This window comes from Tachysurus vachellii, chromosome 7, assembly GCF_030014155.1.
Source record: "Tachysurus vachellii isolate PV-2020 chromosome 7, HZAU_Pvac_v1, whole genome shotgun sequence".
In the NCBI taxonomy this organism is placed as follows: Eukaryota; Metazoa; Chordata; class Actinopteri; order Siluriformes; family Bagridae; genus Tachysurus; species Tachysurus vachellii.
In genome coordinates, this window is record NC_083466.1 from 7265586 (window position 1) to 7289141 (window position 23556).

Sequence of the window (23556 nt, forward strand, 5' to 3'; positions counted from 1 at the left end):
ACAGCACAGCAAGGCAGAGGCTATACATCATTAAACTGAGAACTGGCAGCATTCAGTAGCCCCACCTCACCTCTGTTTTCAGACAGAATACAAGGTCTAACCCCAAAAATAACACTCGGTGTAATGAATATGTGGACTCAAGTGTGGGAGATCAGTATGCTGCTGCTGTAGATAAGCATCAGCCCTCAGCAGACAACTGAAGTTATACTGGGAAGTCCAAAGCATGAAATGTTAGATATGCATGCATTCTGCTTCGGGATATCTGAAAAAGAAGTGCAGCGTGATGGTCCAATGCTACCCCCTACTGGAATGTTCTCTTTCTCTCTTGCATGCGCTATCTGAATCCAAGAAGCTTGGAGCATTTGAACAAAACGATAAGAATGAAGGAGCTGAAATGTCTTTAATGTCTTCTTATAGTCATCTGAGTACAGATATTACAGTGATCTGAAGATTGAGGTTAACAGAATAAGTGGTTTGTCTGCATCTCTCTAGTTCAACATGAAATGAAGTTGGCTTCCCACTCCTAGCTCACTTCACAAAGAGAGTCAAAGTGCAAGAAATTTCAGCAAAACGATATAGAGTGGAAGAGTCAGGGTTTGTCGTCCTGTCCGTTTTTAGCACTAGGCCAGAGCACAGAGATGTGGTATGGCCTCAGCTCCTCCTCTGGCACCAAACTAGGTGCGTGGCTCATGAGGTCATGACCTCTGAAGGATTTGGGGAAGGCAATGACATCCCTGATGCTGGAAGCCCCTACGATGATGGACACCAGCCGATCTAAACCTAAAAGAGGAGAATAAACAGTAAATCTGCTATGAAAACGCCCAGAACACTTTCACAGTTTATTATCGGATTTTCAGCACTAGTTGAAAGTTTGTTATTTTTTGAGTCATGGATAGAAAAATAATTCTCAGATGGACACACAATTTTGTATTGACTTTCGAGCCCTCGGAATAGTCCGCAGTTCTGCCGAGTAATCTCTGTCAGACAATCAATTTTAGCTTGGAGCATGACCGCTGCTGATGTGGGGTGATAACTTCAGAAAAATATTTTACTCACAGATGCTCCGCTATGACCTTATTTTTTTTCGCACTGATGGATCTCGGTGGGTAGCAGGTGTCAAGGTTGGAGCTTACCTAATGCAATCCCGCCATGTGGAGGGGCCCCCGAGTCCAACGCTTCCAGAAGGTGAGAGAGGAGAGACGGGTCCTCCTGTAACACGGTGGAGTGAGTCACAATGCAAGAACATCCTTTATTACGTTTAGAAGCTTTATTAATATTGCATTACACTAGACTACAGACAGAAAATACATTAGTACTTTGATTCCATATTATTTAAAAATCACCATCATTTTACATCTGGATATTGTCAATGATTTAACATGCTCCATATTTTCTGCCATGCACCTGAATGGGGATATAATAATCTTATTTTGCCTACGCTCATCAGCCACTTTAATAGGACTTATACACCTGCTCGTTCAGGCAATTATCCAAGCAGCCGATCGTGTAGCAGCAGCGCAATACATAATATCATACACACAGCTCAAGAGCTTCAGTTAAACTTCACACCTGAAAATGGGGAAAACTGCAGTGATCCTGGTGACCTTTACTGTGGCATTTCATTGGATTGAGTATTTCAAAAACAGCTTTATTTTATTTTTTTAGCTTTCTACTCACAGCATTCTCATATTTTACACAAAATGGCATGGGGAAAAATGGCAGCAGTAAAAACTCCCTTAGATGGAAGAAGAAGAAACCTTGAGAGGAACCAGACACAAAATGGAACCTCACAACCGTGTTATTATGAATAATGTCATTTCTATAGTCATATACAGTCTGACAATCGTGTATTGATTAGGAGGTTGTTGTAAATAAAAGGCAACTTTTTCTGATCTTCAACTGTCCACTATCATGTTATTTCATCTTACTGTATAATTGCTGAAACGAGCAGGGATACAGTCTTTCCTATTAAAGTGACCAATGACTACGTTGAGGTATTTTGCTGTAGTGCACTTGGATGATATAGATATGGATAATGACAATCAAATCACACATAAAAGAAAAGGAAATGACATAACAGTGGTGAGTTGTGGAATTGTTACATGAGCTACATGGTACAAATATTCGTAGAGAACTGCTTTCAGTGAAACAGAACAAAGCGACCAGGGTCACATGGGAGATATCCAGCCACTGTGGATCCAGCCAAAAGCACTAAGCTGTCACACTGCATTCTACCCGGCTCTAAACCAACTGTTTCAGCTTTAAATAGAGTAAAGCGTTACCACAGCGACGGTGTGCAAGTCAGTAGAATGCTGTGGGAGTGTTAAGCACCGGTGATAAAGCACTGCTCTAGAAACACTTGCACACAACACAAACAGGAGAGGTTCACAAGCTAGAATGCACTCATGTATCTACTTTGCAATGCTTGTTAAATTGCAAATGCTTTACTTTGAGGATGTTCTCCAGGATGTAGAGCTGTTGGGCAGCATTGTGGATGCGGATGGAGCCACCACCGATCTCACAGCCGTTCAGCACCAAATCGTAATGTTGGCCACGTGCCTATAAATGGATGGATATCATTGAAGGAGAGGTGTGGATAAAACACAAACAGAGGAGGTGACACGAATGTTAAATCAGCCATAAACACACACAGACGCCACCGTGCTAAAGTGGTGCTGGTTTAAATCATTCTCTTTTCCCCTATGTGGAAAGTGACAAAAATGTGGTCATTCAGAACCGTATGTAATCACAGACTCGCTCTTTGCAGCATCCCAACCTTACTATCATTGTGAAAGCTACCGGGGTTCTGTGGTGTAGTGTTGTATTAGTAGTAAAGGAAATAAAGTGTGGAATAAAGGTGCAGTGCACCTTGTGTGGCTGGGTGTAGAGTAGGTGGGCATCCTCAGGCATGGGTGCGGTGAAAGGGTGGTGTGCAGATTCCAGTTGCTCCGGTTCATCCTCTTTAGGTAAAAAGAGGGGAAAGTCCACCACCCACAGGAAATGAAAGACCGAAGGGTCACGTACAGGCACACCGCGACCCTCCAATAGCTCAGCACACTGCAACCTTAATTTCCCCAGAAGCGGACACTGCGAAAAAAGACACATAAAAGTTTTATTTTATAATTAAAACCTTTTTTTTTGTTTTTTGTATCATAAGGAGACAGCACCCATGGTTTTCAAAGTGGGATAAGGGAAGCATAACTAAAAAGTCCATGGAACATCAACTGCGATTTGTTGATTTAACTGACTAAACACAGTTGGGGTTTTACAACTAGCAAACATTAACCATGAGCTTATTTAAGTTGCTTCCTTTCAATGTTCCTTTACACTAATCATAGAGCATCATTGAGTTTTATAGAGTAAAAAAAAAAGTGTATGCAGAGAGGCATAAGGATAAAGTTGAGCAGTGGGAAAACTTGAACGGGTTTGGGTTACCAAATGGAGTGAGGGACACAAGGTCAATGAGGTTCTGAGGTCGAAATGAGCAAGACATCTCATTTGTTCCATTTGTGGTTCCTGTGCGTGCTCGGAAAAAAACATGGTAAACTCCCACTAGTGAGTTAACGTAGAGCGATACGAGGCTGAACGACTGAATTCTGTGCAACAATCCTATGTTTATGTGTGTTCTGTAAATTGCTGTCTTATCCTCTGCACCAATATGAAGAGATGTTTGTTCTACCTTCATGGAGGGATTTTGTTTCAGGGTTCGTTGGAATTTGCTTTATACACGTGAGGACTTTACACCATCTGCTGTCCTTTTATAAGGTCAAACTATGATGCATCCGTGTGAGAACCAGTAGAAATAACCTACTAAATATGAAATATGAAATAACATACTAAATGTGAGTTAGTGCAAATATAAAAGATCAAATGTTGAGAAAGGTAGCCACAGTCCATCAAGACAAAAGCCTCCTGCCTCATCAGTGTCAGCATCTTTCCATCGGCTACTGGCCTCATCAACAATATCCAGGTCTCACCGTGGTGTCTTATCCACCTCCTTGGACATTACAATACGACACACATGCGTTACATTAACACATACAACTCAGACAGCACCTGCACCTTCGTACCTTCCTACCTCAAACTGTGAGAATTTGCATAATGCTTCTTTTTTTTTTAAATGTCTTAAATTTTGTATATAATTGTTATGGTTTTTTTTCTGAAAATTCAATAATTAAACAAACTATTTATTTTTTCACTCTGTCATTCCTTTGTGAAGTGCAGAAATATGCAGGATGTTGCTGTAAAGCAGCAGAATATTTAACAGATGGTTAAAAACACTTAAGCACTATACTTACAATATTGACAAACCTAATCCATGTAATGTCAAAGTAATCACTAATGACTTTATGCCAGTGCTGCAGTTACATCCCCAATCAGTCATTTCTCTCCAACCATCAGATGAAAGAGCTAAATTAACACAAACACTGATGATTGTGAAATCAGTTCCGATTTAGTTTTGTGGGAAAAGAAATAATTAATAAACTGCAGCCGTATTTTAAGCTTGAATTGAATTACAGTGTGGCGTTTCTAGCGGAGCAGCTGCACTTTGATGCTCTAATGAAGCTAAATGAAAGGGTGTTATTATGGCTGCATGATGAGTGTGTGTAGTCATGCGTGCAGTACACACAACACGTTCCTGGGCTCCGGCAGCAATGACGAGCAGGTCTCCGGCATTGGCGCTGGTCTTCAGCAGCAGCTGCAGCCTTGTTGTGTCCGGTATCAAGCGACCGAGAGGAGATTTGATGGATCCCTCTGCCCTAACCTGCATACAGTCCACCTCCTACACAGCAAAAGGACATACACAGGACAGAGCAGCATTTACCACCTGCTCACCAGAATTTCAGAAAGATCTGAAAAATTAGCTAGCACTAGTTTCATTTGGTGTGCATATTTATTTTTTATTGCAATGCAATTAATTAAAACTTTTAATTAGTCAAAGTGTTCATCTATGTCTGCTACCACATGATCGCCGATTGTATAACTGCATGAATGTAGCTGTACATTCTGTAACTTGTGTGCCAAGTGTAAAGCTTTGGTCTGTAAAAGTAGATTTTTTCGGAGGCCTTTGTTTATTAGAAGAGAGTCCTAGCCCGAGGTGCCGCAGTGGCTAGGAGAGCAGACGTCAAAAAAAATCAAATAAAATAAAAAAAAAAATCCTTATCATGACTTTAGTCATCAAACGTTTGACATCTTGGGTCATTCATTTTGTCAGACAGCATAAAGACAATTAATGTCAAACCACTGCAAATTACGATTAGCTGGCAAGCGATATAGATTTATGTAATGTAAAATTCCCTTTCCTGGGAGAAAGCTCACACAAAAGGAGCTTGCTACTTGTGTGTTTTCAAGGTCATTTCATTCTGAGATGCCCTTTTTCCCCTCCGCCTGATGGCCTACAGACAGACCAGAGGAGTATTTGCTATTGTGAGTTTAACTTTCCCCTTCCCGTTTTTTATCTACTTTTTCCAGACGTCATAAAAATTCAATAAATCTGACGAATCTTTTTTGCCCCTTTTGGGCTTGATTTACTTTTAATTAACCGACTCCTTATACCATTTTTATCTCATTTAATTCGTCTCAGTTCCCTGAGGACTTGTAATACAGCGAGACAGCGGCCTTTGGTTTCAACCTCGTCCGACGACCACTTTACTGTATGTTCTTCGTAAATCTTCGTAAATCTTCGCAGAAGCTTTAGTACGCCCTGTTACCTGCTGTCATATCAGCAAGAAGAACATTTGCTGTTTATTAAGATCATTAAGGCAAAAACCAGAAGCAGGAAGAACCACAATGTATTGTGGTACTTTTGTGCAGAAGTAGAGCATATTGGTTGTTCGCTGGTTTTATGGGGCAGTATGGGTGAAAATAAAACCTCCAGAGAATATCACTGTGTCCAAAATGCCAGCCTACCTCCTATTTCCCATAAACATCATTATGGGCATTATGGGTATACTGCACCTGCTAGGGTAAATCATTTGGACACTAACCTATTGCAGTGCATTGTGGATTTCATTAGTGCACTAGATAATTCATTAAGTGTTTGGACTTCACAGATCGATTCATACAGCATTACAAACTGGCTCAGAGTCAAATTAGTTTTTTTTTTGTTATGGATGAATTGTGGGCTTTAAACTTTGGCTTCTGAGATGTTTCATGACAAATGAAGAGTTAAGTAAATGAAGATGAAACATAATGTCTTTGTAGCAGGCAGAGGTGTGGTTTGGGGCAGGGGTCCAAAGCAGGAGTGTTGGGGAACAAGCAAATTAACATGGCACACCTGTCACTTATTAATGAATGACGTAACACAGCTTTCTCTCTCTGAGCTGAGCCTTGCTGCTGGAATGCTGCAAAGTTGTGTTTTGGCCTTTAAATGCCACTTGATAAGACGAAGAGTGAAAAGTGACAGTACATCATGTGGTAGGACGAAACAGACACAGAAGCCATGTGGCAAGATGGCAAAGATGCATGGTTGGTTGTGTCTTGCTGGTGCATCTGTGACCAGAACAGTAAGTATTTGTTATGCATTGACAGCCACGGTATCCAGAATAAAGTCAGAATACCACCACAAAGGGTAAACCACATCCACAAGGAGTAACTGTTAACGCAGAAGGAGGATGAGGAAGCTGTCTGAAAGGAATGTTTGGGTATCAACCTGGATTGTATCAAAAAAAAAAAAAAAACTCAAAACACAGCTGCTCAACTTATGGCAGAATTAAAATGCACAACTTGACACCCGCCGTTTCGATCAAAAATGTTTGCCGGGAGCTCCACAGGGTCAATATACATTGTTGGGCTGATACGTTTGCTTGTGCCAGTGCAAATGTTGGTTTCAATGGTGCCAGCAGTGGAAATCTTAGGGCTCTCTGAAACACTTTTTCTTGAGCATCAATGTTTTTCCTACATCCGAGAGAGTTACGGTGTGGAGAAGCCCCAAAGAAGCTTACCACCTTGTCCAGAGTGAAGTATGGCTGTATATCAGTGATGCTATGGACTGCAATATCATGGCATTCCCTAGGCCCACTACTTGCCCTAGATGGGTGCATGACTGCCAAGACATGACTGTCAGAAAGGGGCATGAAACTTCTTTGCAACAAAATGCACCCTGGTGCCACCTCCCTCGCCATATAAGTTAAACACACACCCGTCCAACCCCATGTAAAAAAAATAAATAAAATAAAATAAAAAAAAAAGGTATTTTTTTCATACCACAGCACTGTTGGATTCCCAATTCTGATATGCTTAGGTATAATACATCAGAACTATATTATCATACTGGTAGGGTGGTCACGTTTTGGGGTTGTATAGACGATTCATAATGTCCATTTGGAATTGTTTGCCCAAGAAATTTGAGAAATAATGTTCCACAGTAAACTGAGGAAGGCAGGATGTCCCTTTCTTTGATAAATAAATACAAAGCAGAAAGTTGGCAGAGCTAGAAACATGGTGTTCTAGCAAAAGAATCAATTCCAGGTTGGTGTTCTTCTAACAGCATTTTTTTTCCCTTTTTCTGTACATTACAAGTACAGGTAAAAGCAAAGCTTTAAGTAATTAATTAAGTACACAGTACTAGAGGACACTTAAAATAAAGTGGGGCCAAACAGGTCAAATCACAGCAGATTACAAATTACTAATACACATTTGTTACTGCAAGTGCGTGCAAGAGAGCTCCAGAGAACATGTGCATTTATCATTCCCTTTCTAACTACGCGTGAGGAGCCTCCAGATTCAGCCAAGACGTACCCTGCGAGTGTGGTCTACCCTTGCCTCTAGGTAGGAACATTTTTACTATGATATCAGCTTCATGGATCACTTTTAGATAAATATTTCATAAGAGATGCCCTTATCTTGGTTGCTGTGTGCATTATAACCGCTACTGATGTTTCTGTAATGTTGAGAAGGACAAAGGAGAAAGAGAAGTAAGTGAGTTAGATGCATGGATGAAGGGAGGGATAGATACAAATCAAAAAAGGTCTTACTTGGTTGAACTGAGTCCTGGCTACTTGTTTCAAGCACTCCATGTCCTTGCCCTTCAAGTGTTTCTGGAAAACAAAAGAAACAATCATATATGCACAGTATATGAACATAGTTAACAGCATACGGTGAAGAGGTTGAAATGATATTTGAATAGATTTTTCTGGCAAAAAAAAATAATAAATAGCAATAGACGGTTCTAGTCCTGATTCTGATCCTAGACTGAATCTTTTAATATAATAGATCCAGACAGATTGTTCTGGTAGCATTTAGACTACTGTAACTGATTACAGGTCTTATTACGTGTACAAGTCTTGTTACCCCTGACAGGAGTATGTAGAGGTAAACGAGTGAAAATCTTGTGTACCAAGAACAAGGGCACATCTTTCAGCTCCGGTGTCCTTTTCCTTTCAGTGAATTGAACCATCAGTTAGAAAAAAAAAGCAGAAAGCCTTAGTTTAAAGGTGGCTCCTGTATCAATATATCAAAAGGTCAAAAACTGAATTCTGAAGTATTGCATGTGAACACGGAGGGGCAAAATAATTTCTTTTTCACATAGTGGAACATATAGCAAAACATAAAGAGACTTCTAAAGGACACATTAGGAAGGACTGAATAATGTTAAAAGATGAATGAAGCTGATATCAGAAACTGATATTTTATTACTGTTCTTCTTCTTCCCATTAAATGACATTGCCTCTGGTCAAACAGAGCTATTAAAAAGCAATTTGAAATCCCTCTTCATGACAATAGGAAGAAATCTGTTTCCCCATTTCTCATATTGAAGGTAGAGGGATACAATAAAGTCACGTATTTGCTTTGAATAAATGGCGTCAATATTGCTGAAGATCTCCTGTTCAATGTAACTAATACAACATGGAATTGTTTATAGTGGGGGGACACGTGGCTTAGTGGTTAGCACGTTCGCCTCACACCTCCAGGGTTGGGGGTTCGATTCCCACCTCGTGTGTGTGGAGTTTGCATGTTCTCCCCATGCCTCTGGGGTTTCCTCCGGGTACTCCGGTTTCCTCCCCCGGTCCAAAGACATGCATGGTAGGTTGATTGGCATCTCTGGAAAATTGTCCGTAGTGTGTGATTGCGTGAGTCAATGAGAGAGTGTGTGTGTGCCCTGCGATGGGTTGGCACTCCGTCCAGGGTGTATCCTGCCTTGATGCCCGATGACGCCTGAGATAGGCACAGGCTCTCTGTGACCCGAGGTAGTTCGGATAAGCAGTAGAAGATGAGTGAATGAATGAATGTTTATAGTGGAGGCAGCATTTTTTTTCCAAACTGAAGTTGCTGTCTTATGGTATACACTTGAGAGTTATTTTAAAAATATATATTCAAACACTTCCATTATCTATAACATACTAAAACTCTAATTGAAAAATAAATAGCTGTCCTTTGGGGTAAATAGTATAACCAATATAAGCGTAAGCTTCCACATTTTCTTTTCCACATGTTACCCTTACAGTGTACCTCAGAAATAGCAGAAAAACATTTGCCTTTTTTTTAATAAAACGTTTTCTATGCCTTCCCCTGATGTTTGAAAATGTCAGACATACATTCCAGCAGTGCAACCTGCTAGTGGCTAGCGGTGCCTTTCTGTCCAATTAAAATCATTACTCGTAAACGTGATTCAGTACATTTCTCCTGGACAGCCATCATACCTCGCTGTGGTACAACTTCGTGATCATGCTTGGGTCATACCTCCTGACAGAGAACCTTGAATGTAAATGACAGTGCAAACAGCTTCATCCACTCCATGTTTGAGTTCAGGGAGAATTAGCCAAGCACAATGCAAGCTAAACTGTGTATCATGTCCACAAGCCAATGAAGCAACTTTCATAACCAGATTCTCAGATTTGGCAATCCAATTATTATAAAAGTTCTAATGAAATATGCCTGAAGTGCCTTCTTATTCACAGTAGTGGCTTTTTGGCAGGTAGATTGTTGACCTCTTAGCTCCTGTAGCTTTTGATCAAGAAGTATGACAGGTTTATGAAGTAAAGTTGAGCGTCTAATAAGTGGCAGAGCAGTTTGGAAGGTTTGAAGATTTCTTTAGTATTTCACCACAACTTTTTCTGCTCTGATTCATATGCTTATCGTATATATATGCTTATCATATATATATATATATATATATATATATATATATATATATATATATATATATATATATATATATATATATTTGCTTTATGGGCTTCAAGTTTAACAGCAAATGGTCCACCTGCAGGAACTAGCTCAAATAAGATAAATAAATGATCAACATTAGCCAATATTCTGTAGCCTGAAGTAGTGTTAATTTCCTCAGACGAGACGAGACGAAATATGTTCGTCAACAACCTTTTTTTTTCATGACTAAGACGAGACGATGACAAGACTGCACCACTGTCCAAAAACGCTGACTAAGACTAAATTAACATGCATTATTGTTGACGAAAAAAGACGAGGCGAAAATGTTTTGTATAAAATAAAAACTAAGATAAAATCTCTCTTCATTTTCGTCTACAATTGTCTCTGCTTTTTCATCAGCTGTTACGCCTTTAAAATATTCACAACGAGTTCGCGGCTTAGAAACAGCTTAGAAACGGCTTAGAACGCGGCTTAGTGCGTAGAAACAATTCGTCCACACACCGCTCAAAAAAAAAAAAATCCTGAGCGCAAGTCCACCCCTGGTCTAGGCTTTTTTGTTAAATTATATTTCCTGTCGCTGCACAGGCTCTTTTATTGTACATGACAGCTTATGTCCCGATGACCGGTCTTTGCATTACGATTAAAAGCAGTATCAATAAAGTAAAAAATGTGATGTGCGGTCAAGTTCGAGTGAAACATATGTGAAACACTTTTTTTACTGAAATGTTTATCAGTAATAATCTCAGTAATAATGTGTTATTTTAAAAAAGACTACAATTTTTTGACTAAAACTAGACTAAAATTAAAAGACTTTTAGTCGACTAAAACTTGACTAAGATACCTTGAGTTTTCTTTTGACTAAAACGACGAGACTTTTAGTCGACTAAAACTTGACTAACAAAAAAAGATATGTGAATGACTAAATATGACTAAAACTAACAAGGACATTTGGCACAAGACTAAGACTAAATTAAAAATAGGTGAAGAAATTAACACTAGCCTGAAGTTGGTGCTATATTCAGGCCATGTATATACACAATAATGATATTTTTATCTTTATCTTTTCCAGCACCACTCTCATGATGTTGTTGTCCCCAGCTCCAGAATCCCTGATCTAGATTATAGTAAAGCTTCAACAGGATGGTCTTATTTTATCTCACTCTCAACGGAATTGTTCTCTTTATAAAGGACTAAACGAATTAATGTTAACCTTTACTTGCAAATTCCTGGCCCTCCATACCAGGCCCCTTTAAATATTTTGCCACAGCTAACAAAGAAATAATTTTGTGAGAAACTCATTAGGTTTGACTATATGATGACTGTGTTTGAGAGAAAGAGACAGCGAGCTCGTATCTCTTACTTACGGCTCCGTCTGGAACACAGATGGCCTGGACACAGCCGCCTGGTTGGACGATGGCTTCCCTGATGAACTCAATCTGTGTGTGCTGGAACGTCTCGCTAACATCCGTAAGCTATACTTGCAAAAAGTACAGCCTTGTTAGTAAAGAAATCCTTGAATGTAATTCTCTCATACCAGCATTAAAATGAGAGCCACACCAACCTTCATTCCAAATCTAGTGTCGGGTTTATCCACTCCATAATCTTTCATTGCTTCCTCGTATGTCAAGCAGGGGAAGGGGATGTTGATTATACCTTTGTCTTCTGGCCAGGAGTACTGCAGCAAGCCTTCAATCAGAGCCATGATTCCAGCCGCATCCACAAAAGACATCTCAATGTCCACCTGCAAGCACAGAAGACTTTTTTGTTACAAGACTGTGCTTTTGTGCTACTGACATTAGTAGCAGATCTGACCATGTCTAGGTTGTGGGTTCGAGTCTCGGGCCAGCCACTACTGAGGTGCCCTTGAGCAAGGCACAGAACCCCCCAACTGCTCCCCGGGCGCCGCAGCATAAATGGCTGCCCAATGCTCCGGGTGTATGTTTACGGTGTGTGTGTGTTCACTGCTGTGTGTGTGCGCACTTTGGATGGGTTAAATGCAGAGAACGAATTCTGAGCATGGGTCGCCGTACTTAGTCACGTCACTTTCACTTTTCACTTTCAAGTCATAAGCCATTCTGTTTTGTTTATTTTAAGTTTCCTATCTAGGCTATTAGCACAGCTAGCAGTGTGTGTGGGAGGCAGAGAAAGGCAAATCATCCCATTTCAGCATTTACTGGAATTCAGAGCCACACTCAATTCTCACATGTACTATAGCCAATCTTGGGATTTTAAGGGTCATTACCTGTGTGAATTCCGGCTGCCTGTCAGGTTTGGAGCCTTCATCTCTGTAGCAACGTGCCAGCTGAAAGTACCTGAGATTACAGCACACACATAGACAATGAGAAATTTGGTTCTTTCCAAAACTGTTGACACAAAGTTGGAAGTACACATTTGGATAGGATGCCTTTATATTCTGTAGCATTACAATTTCCCTCAAGAGGCTCAAACATGTTCCAGCGTAACCGGTGCACCGGTGAGCTCCGTGCGTGACATTGAGCTCCATGATGACATTGTTTGCTAAGGTTGAAGCAGAAGACCTCAAGTGGCCTATACAGAGCCCTGACCTCAACCCCATGTTGGAATGAACTGGAATGCTGTACACCAGACATCCTCGCCTGAGACCTCGCTAATGCTTCTATAGCTGAGGGACAGACTCCCATAGCCACACTTCCCAGTAGAACGGACGTTATTAGAACAGCAAAAGAGGACTACATCTGGAATGGGATGTTCAGGTGTCCATAAACTTCTACATGTAAATGTTTACATCAAATCAGCTACTTTCAGTCAGTTATGTCTTTTAATGTTGCTTAAGGTATCAAGACATCTAAAAAAAATGACACTGATATTACATCATCATATAGCCCAGATCCAAAGAAGACAACAGCAATATTTACATTTACGGCATTTGGCAGATGCTCTTATCCAGAGCAACTTACATCTCATTTATACAGCTGAGCAATTGAGGATTAGGGGCCTTGCTCAGGGGCCCAGGAGTGGCAGTTTGGTGGCCCTGGGATTCAAACTCAGACCCTCCGATCAGTAGTCCAACACCTTAACCACTAAGCTACCACATCACTGGCAACAAAAACAGGATAAGATTTAAACAAAGAATGGAGGCAGGCTACCTCTTCATTGTACCAGGTGAAAGTACTCTTATACCCCGACCTGCCGTCATGCTAGCATTTCTGACATCATGAAGCGATATGCATATATATATGATTATGACAGAAACCTCTAGAAATCCAATTATACTCAAGCATGACACCAAATAAAATGTGGCTTGCAAAAATGTCAGGTTTCATGATTTTTAAAAGTAAAATAGAATAACAAGCAGCAATGCTTGAGTGATTCACCTGTGAAATATTGTTTAATGAATAGGAAGTCTACGAGTCTACAAATTAAACTTAAATTAATTCCATCCATGTTTTCAACACCTTTTTTTCCCCTGATTTGATACTTGTCTGGCATACATTATTTCAATTAAATCCGATTTGGGAAATTTAAGTAAATTCACTGTGTGTCTGAATAGCAATACTAATGTTTTATTTTTTATTCAAATTAATATGTAAAGTGATGTCTCTTAGTCTACTGATACGGCAACAGACTCCTGTGAACACCAGTCCTCCGTCCTACCACAGCTTTCAGTACATTAAAAAAGACTGATTAAAGAATAATATCATTTTGCTTTTAAAAGCATAGGCGAGAAGACAATATGCCTTTTTGACAATAAACCAGTAACACAATACAACTACAAGGAATATTATAGGAATTGTCTGTATTTGCGATGAGCCTGAGGAGACCAGTTCCTTTGCTGTCACAAATGTAATACGAGGCAACGTTAAAGCAAGAGACATTTAAAATAACGACTAATTTAATTACATATAAATAGGAAGATGGCATTCATTCAAATTAACATCTAATAGAGTCTAATTTACTGATTTATTGCCATACGGATTTTTCTCCTGATTATTCTGCTGCCAGCCTATAAAACAGCACATTGTCTTTCTGCACTAAGAACTAGAAATGCCCTACTAATGTGTACTGACAGCAGCAGAAAGCATGAAGCTTAGGCACTGATTAAAAACTCTTGAGAAATGCTATTGGGACTTGCAGTAGAAATGCACCATCCTTTAAAGTGAAGTGCACATTTAATGTGAAAGTGACCACGAGATATTAAATCAAGGTCATCAAATCCTAATGTGTGTGCAAGATGTAGGCTAATAAAAAGAACCCATTTTTTGGTTCGATGGCCTCTCCTGTAAAAACGTGTTTAAAGGGTCACTCGTCATCACGCTTACAACTCACTTCAAGTAAGCAATACACTTCTCTGTATTTATACAAGGTCATCTGTGGTATATAATAAAAAAAGAAACCTTTTGTGGACTCTAGAATGATGAGCCAAATAAATCTTATGTTTATATACATAATATTGCCCTTAAATAGAATTTTATATACAGTATTAACACTGAACAAAAAAACAAGTTTGAAATTCGGTGGTTATGGCAGTTCACGGTAACATCCAGGTCTGTAGTTATGTTACACTGATGTTTGTAATTTCAGCATTAACTCTTCATTAATTCAGTACTAATTAACTCAAGACATGGTCCGTTGTCATGCACATCATTCCTGGGGAAAAAAGTTACCAAGCACTATTAGTTTTTTAGCTCCATTGAAGCAGAATGATGTGTATTCTTACCTATCCAGACCCCCCACCATCAGAAGCTGCTTGAACTGCTGGGGACTCTGTGGGAGAGAGTAGAACGTTCCGGGTTCTCCAGATGGCACCACAAACTCTTTGGCACCCTAACAAGTAAAAGTAAATGGAAATGTAGTACAGTGCATTAAGTCAACACAACGTGCATACGGTTTTATTGTCTAAAAAAAATACAGAGAGTTTACACTATTAAAATAATAATAAAATAAAAAAAAAGATCTTTTATGATCTATAGCAAAATTGTAATCCCTTTTTTGTTCAGATTTTGTATGACTAAATATAATAAGTTGTATTTCATGTCTGCCCTGATTCTGACACCATTTTCTAGCTCACTTTCCTTATAAGGTCATCGTTTCCTGCTCAGGTTGCCCTTGTTACCATGGTAATTAATTGTTCTCACCTGTTTCTTGTTACCCCTCATTAGTCTGTGTATGTATATTCTCTTGGGGTTGCCTGTGTGTTTGCGTTCATTCTGACCTGTGGTTTGTTTTTGTGTGACTGTACTTCCTAGTTACTTGATTTTGAGTCAGGCTTAAGTTAAGTCGTGTTGTTTTGCGGCCAGTCGAAATAAAGTTTTGGACAGAAAGAATTTGTATTAAAACCCCTCAAGCCTACAAATGAGTGCAATGGACGCAAAGCTAGAGTGAGGATTTAGGAGTGTGTCAGCAGTGTGTGAAGCTGTTCGGAGTAGTGACAATGTACTGCAACTGATTAATAATGTCAATCACAAAGGTATCCTTTTCTTAATCACGGTTAATTAGTAATGACATACAAAGCATCCCTGGCTGATTAAGGCCTGCACTGCATACGGTCATCTGGCTGGTTCTGGTCCTTTCATCTCCATGTATAGTAATTAGTGGGTTGTATACACAAAAGCAAATGAATACAAATTTCAATTAAATAAAGTGCTTCAGGTCTTAAATACAGGTCAAATACTCTGAGTTTAATCATGTCTACTTGATTTCAGTCAATTTAACCACCATGTTATTGGCACGTTCACACATACTGAGACTGAGACTGCCTGTATACTTATAATGGCTTTGTTAGAAACGATGCGGAATCACAGAGTGAGCAACCCCATACAACTACTTTACAACCCCCTACTGTGACATACAACCCCCTACTGTGAGTGGCACAAGCCAGTATTGATACTAATCTTAATACATGGGCTTTTACCTACTCAGTCGTATGTCACACTCTAATGTGCTGTCTGTTATTCCACCAGCTAACCTACAGGGTTTACATTTAAGCCCTGATTTTGACTTCTACTTGCTTGTAAGCATTAAAATCATGTACCTGCACTTTGTAACCCTATTTTGACCACTATTCTGACTGCACACTGCCATCTACTTTTCACTAAATATGCCATCACCATGTGCTGATGTTTTAGACTCCCTCCAATCATGATTGACATAATTAATATTTTTTAAAACGATCCATTTATACATTATACAAGTCCATATTAATAGGGGATGTGGTAGATTAGGGGATAAAGCATTGGTTTACCAATCGGAATTCACATCCCAGCTCCAACAATGTCATATTTAATATGGGCCCCTGAGCAAGGCCCTTAACCCTCAATTGCTTAGTTGTATTAAATGAGATAAAACTCTAAGTCTCTCTGGATCAGGGCGTCTGCAAAAATGCAGTAAAAGGAACACTGCTTGACCTGAACATTCATCCAGTTATCCAGTTTGTCAATCAGAAGCATAATGCATAAGATTAAGCGGTTAATGTTCACATGAAGCATCAGTGTGAAATCTGTGACTTTAACTGTAGCATGGTTGTTGGTGCCAGATGGGCTGATCTCCTGGGATTTTCACACAGAAAAACAGAGAGTGCGCAACAGTTGCTCATGACGGCTGACAGGAGTGAAACCTGATCTGTTCTTAAGCTGTGTTTATGTTACCTGCTAAGTATAGTTATTTGTGCATGCATATTAGATATATTATTCAGTGAGCATGAATGAATGTTGTATCCTTGTCTTAGTTCTGTAACTCTATCTCCTTTTTCAACAGTAAGAAAGTAAACCTACCCCAGGGGTCCGTTTAAACAGCGTTGGGGTCTCTACGTCCACAAATCCTGAAGAAATGATAATGCTATTATAAAGTATTATGATGCAAACTGAGCTGGAGAGAATGTAGTTGTCATAGTTTTACCATGCACATTGCACAAGTACTCTCTCATCTTCATCACAAGTCGCGATCGTAGTCTAAGGTTGTACTGCATTTGAGATGAGCGAAGATCGAGATAGCGATACTGCATCCGGAGAGCTTCTGATTTCTGCCACAACAAAACATACGCAGCTGTTATAGATATGTACCAGTAACTAAGCCACAGCATGATAACTCTGCTCAGAGTCCCAGCTCTAGGCTAAATGCCACAGTTGCAAAACAGATTTGCTTGGTGAAAGACTTTAAGCCGATCTGTCACCAGAAATTTATTTAGAAATACCATGTGGAACTCTGAGAACAAGCTAAAAATGTCTGTCTTTAAATAATATGTAATGACAGAAATGAATGCACTGCAGTACAGGCGTACGGTATCCTAATGGGAAAACTCAAAACGCTAACTCCCCGTGACCGCAAAACAATATAATGGAACACTTTTAGAAATGATGCATGAAATGAGCTTCCTTGCAATAAACAACTTGCCTTGACAAAGTCTTTAATCTCGAAAGGCAGTTTGCGGCAGGTGTTCAACACTTCCAGGCTCTCGGCATACACTTCGATTTCTCCAGTGGACATGTTCTGAAAGCAGTAACACAGCAAACAACACAAGCCTTTTCAAATGAGCATTTTATGCAAATCTGTTAGGAAAATATTTCCCTGTACTATAAGTGTGCAATTATGTGTTAAATCCTGACAGATACTGCAACTTGTGAATGAATATTCATAGCATTTCTATTTAATTTAGTAATGATTCAATCCGCAGTAAGTGGATCCTGTCAGAAACGTGATTCGTTAGACACAAACAACTTCCCACAGTCTTCGGTGTGCTCGTGTCACATTGAACAAATCTTTAGAGAGCTCATTAGCTGTTTAGTGCTGGATAAATCTGGAAAATATTATCCTCATCCTCAAATCCTGACCCTGTAGTTTCTAAACAGAGGAGAAGTGTAAAATCTTATGAAGCCATACAATGGGACACATAAAACAGTACGTGCTGATTCATTATTATACCACAGCATGGTTGAATGCTTGAATCTGATTGGTCACACAGTGTGCATTAATTCACTGGTCATTTGGGCTGGAACTTGAATGACAGGTCCATATTTATGTGCTTGTTCAGTATATGTTTTATAATAACCCAGTTATTGAGTGAGTGAGTGAGTGAGTGAGTGAGTGTGAGTGAGTGAGTGAGTGAGTGAGTGAGTGAGTGAGTGTGAGTGAGTGAGTGAGTGTGAGTGAGTGAGTGAGTGAGTGAGTGAGTGAGTGAGTGAGAGTGATTAAGAGAGAGAGAGTGAGTGAGAGAGAGAGATTGAGAGAGTGAGTGTAAGTGAGCAATTAAGTGAGAGATTGAGAGAGAGAGAGAGAGAGAGAGAGAGAGAGAGAGAGAGAGAGAGTGAGTGAGTGAGTGAGTGAGTGAGTGAGTGTGAGTGAGTGAGAGATTGAGTGAGTGAGTGCGTGAGAGATTAAGAGAGAGAGTGAGAGAGTGAGTGGGTGAAAGTGAGCAATTAAGTGAGAGATTGATTGAGTGAGTGAGTGAGTTTGTGAGTGAGTGTGTGTGAGTGAGTGAAAGTGAGCAATAAAATGAGAGACTGATTGCATGAGTGAGAGAAATAGAGAGAGAGTGAGTGTAAGTGAACAATTAAGTGAGAGATTGAGTGAGTGAGAGAGTGAGTGAGTGAGTGAGTGAGTGAGTGAGTGAGTGAGAGTGAGTGAGAGAGTGATTAAGAGAGAGAGAGTGAGTGAGAGAGAGAGAGATTGAGAGAGTGAGTGTAAGTGAGCAATTAAGTGAGAGATTGAGAGAGAGAGAGAGAGAGAGAGAGAGAGAGAGAGAGAGAGAGAGAGCGAGAGTGAGTGAGTTTGAGTGAGTGAGAGATTGAGTGAGTGAGTGCGTGAGAGATTAAGAGAGAGAGTGAGAGAGTGAGTGGGTGAAAGTGAGCAATTAAGTGAGAGATTGATTGAGTGAGTGAGTGAGTTAGTGAGTGAGTGTGTGTGAGTGAGTGAAAGTGAGCAATAAAATGAGAGATTGATTGCATGAGTGAGAGAAATAGAGAGAGAGTGAGTGTAAGTGAACAATTAAGTGAGAGATTGAGTGAGTGAGAGAGAGAGAGAGAGAGAGAGAAAAATCATTGATTGTATCAATGAATCATCAGTTATTCCTTACATAACACCAACTCCAACAGTAGTTCCAATATGTATAGTTGTTCTAGACTGTTTCTTCTATAATAACAAAAAATGTGCTTGAAAATGTAGTTTTTTTGTTTTGTTTTTTTTTAACAAAGACAATGCAAAATATACCAGAGATTTCTATGAGGAGGTATTTAGCATTTTTGGCAGGAGTCACCTCTTTTGTAAGTCAGTAGTAAAGTCAAGTTTAACACCTCAAAAAATCTGATGCTGTATAATGAGTAATGTATGGGATAAAAAAATCCATTAAATTACTGTTAAAAAAAAAACAAAAAAAAAACTGATATGCACTTAAAATCAGTGTAGACTCTTACTGACCAGGCACTGACCAGGTCACTAACACTACTGTAGCAACTGTTTCAGTCTAACAAACTTTCACTAGAAACTGTGAAACATCCCAGTGACTTATACTAAATATAAGCACTACTGGAACGCTGCTCATCTAATTAAAGTGGACTGGGATTAACTGTTAAATAATGGTGTTTATTGACTGCGCTGCATCCTAAAAGTTATCTAAGTTAACGTGACTAATCAGAAGTGTGTTCTGGTGGATCTGTGAAATTTCCTGAAATTCTGGATAATTAATGATAGTTTGTCATGTACAATGTGTAATGTAATGTCAAATGTTAAAGAACAATACAACACTTCATGTCTTAAATTTACAGAATAATTATTACAATTATTTTTTTGATCTTTCATAATTAATCGATTATCTTTTCAGTCTTTACCTTTCAGCCAGGACACCTACCGAATTCTTCTGGCCTTCTGGGCGATGCCTGACTCTTCCCGTCACCTTGATGACTGACTCCACCATTAAACCACAGAAGGCATCCTTCATTTCTCGATGAGACTAAAGCCAAAAGCACAAATTAGAGCATCGAGCAATTCATTTGACCTTAAATAAACGTTTTTTCTTTTCTTTTTTTTTTGCTACCTCGTCCTGTGGTATGAAAACTTGAACCAAACCACTGAAATCCCTCAAGACCACAAAAAGATCCTGTCTGGAATTTAAAAAAAATCTATCTAGTTATTTAGCTGAACATCACTAAACGTTATATGCACATGAATACAATCAAGACATCAGACCTCAAATACTGAACCCATCCACATAACGTAACTTCCTGTCCCACGTGACTGGAGCTCAGTTCTCCACAGGTGTGACTTCGGATAGACAAACTGCTCTGACCTTCAACAAAGATAACAACAATACTGTATAGTTTATATATTCCATTATCTCGTGCCCTATGGTGTCCACGTGTACTGACAGTAAGAAGCCATTTAAAAATAGCCACGACTCTGCGGGTAAGTTATGAAAAAACAAACCAGGTGTTAGGTTCATAGATATTTTGTGAAAGTTACCTGAAGTGGTACTGATGAAATGACAGGAATAAGCCGGGAGGTGTGGGAAGATGGAGTGTGAAGCATAAACGTGTCGTCTGGTTACAGGTATGACTGTGTGTCGTGAAGAGAGACACACACGACGAGCCACGCTTAGAAATAACAATGAAGCGCGTTTATTTGCCATTATACACAAGTCCTGTTTGTGACTGCAGCATTTAGTTCCTACTTCCCTGCAAAGCAAACCATGAGCTGTTTAAACTCGACAAGAAATAAATACTTGAATAAATTAATACAATGTCACCAAATTCTGTACGTTTTAACTATAAGTTAATCAATCTACACTAGCTGTCTCTAGCTAGTATATAGTGAGCTAATGATATAGTGAGGTAGTGATATAGTGAGCTAGTATATACTGAGCTAGTGATACAGTGAGCTAGTATATAGTGAGCTAATATATAGTGAGCTAGTATATAGTGAGCTAGTGTACAGTGAGCTAGTGTACAGTGAGCTAGTATATAGTGAGCTAATATATAGTGAGCTAGTGTTCAGTGAACTAGTGTACAGTGAGCTAGTATATAGTGAGCTAATATATAGTGAGCTAGTATATAGTGAGCTAGTGTACAGTGAGCTAGTGTATAGTGAGCTAATATATAGTGAGCTAGTATATAGTGAGTTAGTGTACAGTGAGCTAGTGTATAGTGAGCTAGTGATACTGTGAGCTAGTGATACTGTGAGCTAGTGATACTGTGAGCTAGTGATACAGTGAACTAGTGTACAGTGAGCTAGTATACAGTGAGCTAGTGATACAGTGGGCTAGTATACAGTGAGCTATTGTACAGTGAACTAGTGTACAGAGCTAGTGATACAGTGAGCTAGTGATACAGTGAGCTAGTGATACAGTGAGCTAGTGATACAGTGAGCTAATGATACAGTGAGCTAATGATACAGTGAGCTAGTGTACAGTGAGCTAGTGTACAGTGATCTAGTGATACAGTTAGCTAGTATACAGTGAACTAGTGATACAGTGATCTAGTGATACAGTGAGCTAGCGATACAGTGAACTAGTGTACAGTGAGCTAGTATACAGTGAGCTAGTGATACAGTGGGCTAGTATACAGTGAGCTATTGTACAGTGAACTAGTGTACAGAGCTAGTGATACAGTGAGCTAGTGATACAGTGAGCTAGTGATACAGTGAGCTAGTGATACAGTGAGCTAATGATACAGTGAGCTAATGATACAGTGAGCTAGTGTACAGTGAGCTAGTGTACAGTGATCTAGTGATACAGTTAGCTAGTATACAGTGAACTAGTGATACAGTGATCTAGTGATACAGTGAGCTAGCGATACAGTGAACTAGTGTACAGTGAGCTAGTATAAAGTAAACTAGTTTACAGTAAGCTAGTGATACAGTGAGCTAGTATACAGTGAGCTATTGTACAGTGAACTAGTGTACAGAGAGATAGTGATACAGTGAGCTAGTGATACAGTAAGCTAGTGTACAGTTAGCTAGTGATACAGTGAACTAGTGATACAGTGAGCTAGTATATAGTGAGCTTGTATATAGTGAGCTAGTGTACAGTGAGCTAGTGTACAGTGAGCTAGTGATACAGTGAACTAGTGTACAGTGAGCTAGTGATACAGTGAGCTAGTATACAGTGAGCTATTGTACAGTGAACTAGTGTACAGAGAGATAGTGATACAGTGAGCTAGTGATACAGTGAGCTAGTGATACAGTGAGCTATTGATACAGTGAGCTAGTGTACAGTGAGTTAGTGTACAGTGATCTAGTGATACAGTTAGCTAGTATACAGTGAACTAGTGATACAGTGAACTAGTGATACAGTGATCTAGTGATACAGTGAGCTAGCGATACAGTGAACTAGTGTACAGTGAGCTAGTATAAAGTAAACTAGTTTACAGTGAGCTAGTATACAGTGAGCTATTGTACAGTGAACTAGTGTACAGAGAGATAGTGATACAGTGAGCTAGTAATACAGTAAGCTAGTGTACAGTTAGCTAGTGATACAGTGAACTAGTTATACAGTGAACTAGTGATACAGTGAGCTAGTATATAGTGAGCTTGTATATAGTGAGCTAGTGTACAGTGAGCTAGTATACAGTGAGCTAGTGATACAGTGAACTAGTGTACAGTGAGCTAGTGATACAGTGAGCTAGTATACAGTGAGCTATTGTACAGTGAACTAGTGTACAGAGAGATAGTGATACAGTGAGCTAGTGATACAGTGAGCTAGTGATACAGTGAGCTATTGATACAGTGAGCTAGTGTACAGTGAGTTAGTGTACAGTGATCTAGTGATACAGTTAGCTAGTATACAGTGAACTAGTGATACAGTGAACTAGTGATACAGTGATCTAGTGATACAGTGAGCTAGCGATACAGTGAACTAGTGTACAGTGAGCTAGTATAAAGTAAACTAGTTTACAGTGAGCTAGTATACAGTGAGCTATTGTACAGTGAACTAGTGTACAGAGAGATAGTGATACAGTGAGCTAGTAATACAGTAAGCTAGTGTACAGTTAGCTAGTGATACAGTGAACTAGTTATACAGTGAACTAGTGATACAGTGAGCTAGTATATAGTGAGCTTGTATATAGTGAGCTAGTGTACAGTGAGCTAGTGTATATATAACACGTGCCAGTCAATTAACGGTCACCTTCCCATTCACTTGAATAACATGGAATCACTTATTCATATCCGTGAACTTTTATATCCAACCGCTATGCTTTAAATAAAGAAATTGAGTCACCTGCTGCGCCATAACTGTCAACATAGATCCTCAAAATAAACCCACTTCATGTTCATTACACTAAGCACGCGAGAGTTTAATACCAACACAGCATACTACCCCACTAAACAGTACACTACAATGATAGTGCACTGCTCCTAGCACACTATTCCTGCACACTGTGTACTACAGTAGTGCACGTTCACCTTGACGTAGCTTACCGTGCGTCATGTAGTTATCAGACTCAACCGGTCAAACTCTCATCCAATCGATCTTTCATCCTTGTT

The 23556-nt window shown here is 39.5% G+C and overlaps 1 protein-coding gene across 1 annotated transcript; it reads right to left on the minus strand.

Annotated features, from left to right (window-relative positions):
• Positions 1-381: 381 nt before the first annotated feature.
• dars2 (aspartyl-tRNA synthetase 2, mitochondrial) lies at positions 382-23441 on the minus strand. The gene is made up of 18 exons (XM_060873958.1): positions 23291-23441; positions 20539-20750; positions 20266-20365; positions 20114-20180; positions 19928-20029; positions 17479-17574; positions 16984-17107; positions 16860-16906; positions 14807-14913; positions 12353-12422; positions 11672-11851; positions 11475-11582; positions 7977-8039; positions 4631-4783; positions 2869-3087; positions 2449-2559; positions 1134-1209; positions 382-780 (listed from the first exon to the last, which is right to left on the minus strand). The coding sequence occupies exons 2-18, from the start codon at positions 20702-20704 to the stop codon at positions 590-592; spliced, it is 1980 nt and encodes a 659-aa protein (XP_060729941.1). The 5' UTR covers positions 20705-20750; positions 23291-23441; the 3' UTR covers positions 382-589.
• Positions 23442-23556: the final 115 nt, after the last annotated feature.

What these genes read in the sequence shown, in the direction of transcription:
- dars2 (XM_060873958.1), bottom strand. Translation starts at nt 20,704, where the DNA reads ATGGCAAATAAACGCGCTTCATTGTTATTTCTAAGCGTGGCTCGTCGT. An exon ending in TTTTCATACCACAGGACGAG is followed by an intron (nt 20,030 to 20,113) that starts GTAGCAAAAAAA and finishes TTTTGGCTTTAG; the next exon opens with TCTCATCGAGAAATGAAGGA. An exon ending in TCTACACCCAGCCACACAAG is followed by an intron (nt 2,560 to 2,868) that starts GTGCACTGCACC and finishes ATCCATTTATAG; the next exon opens with GCACGTGGCCAACATTACGA.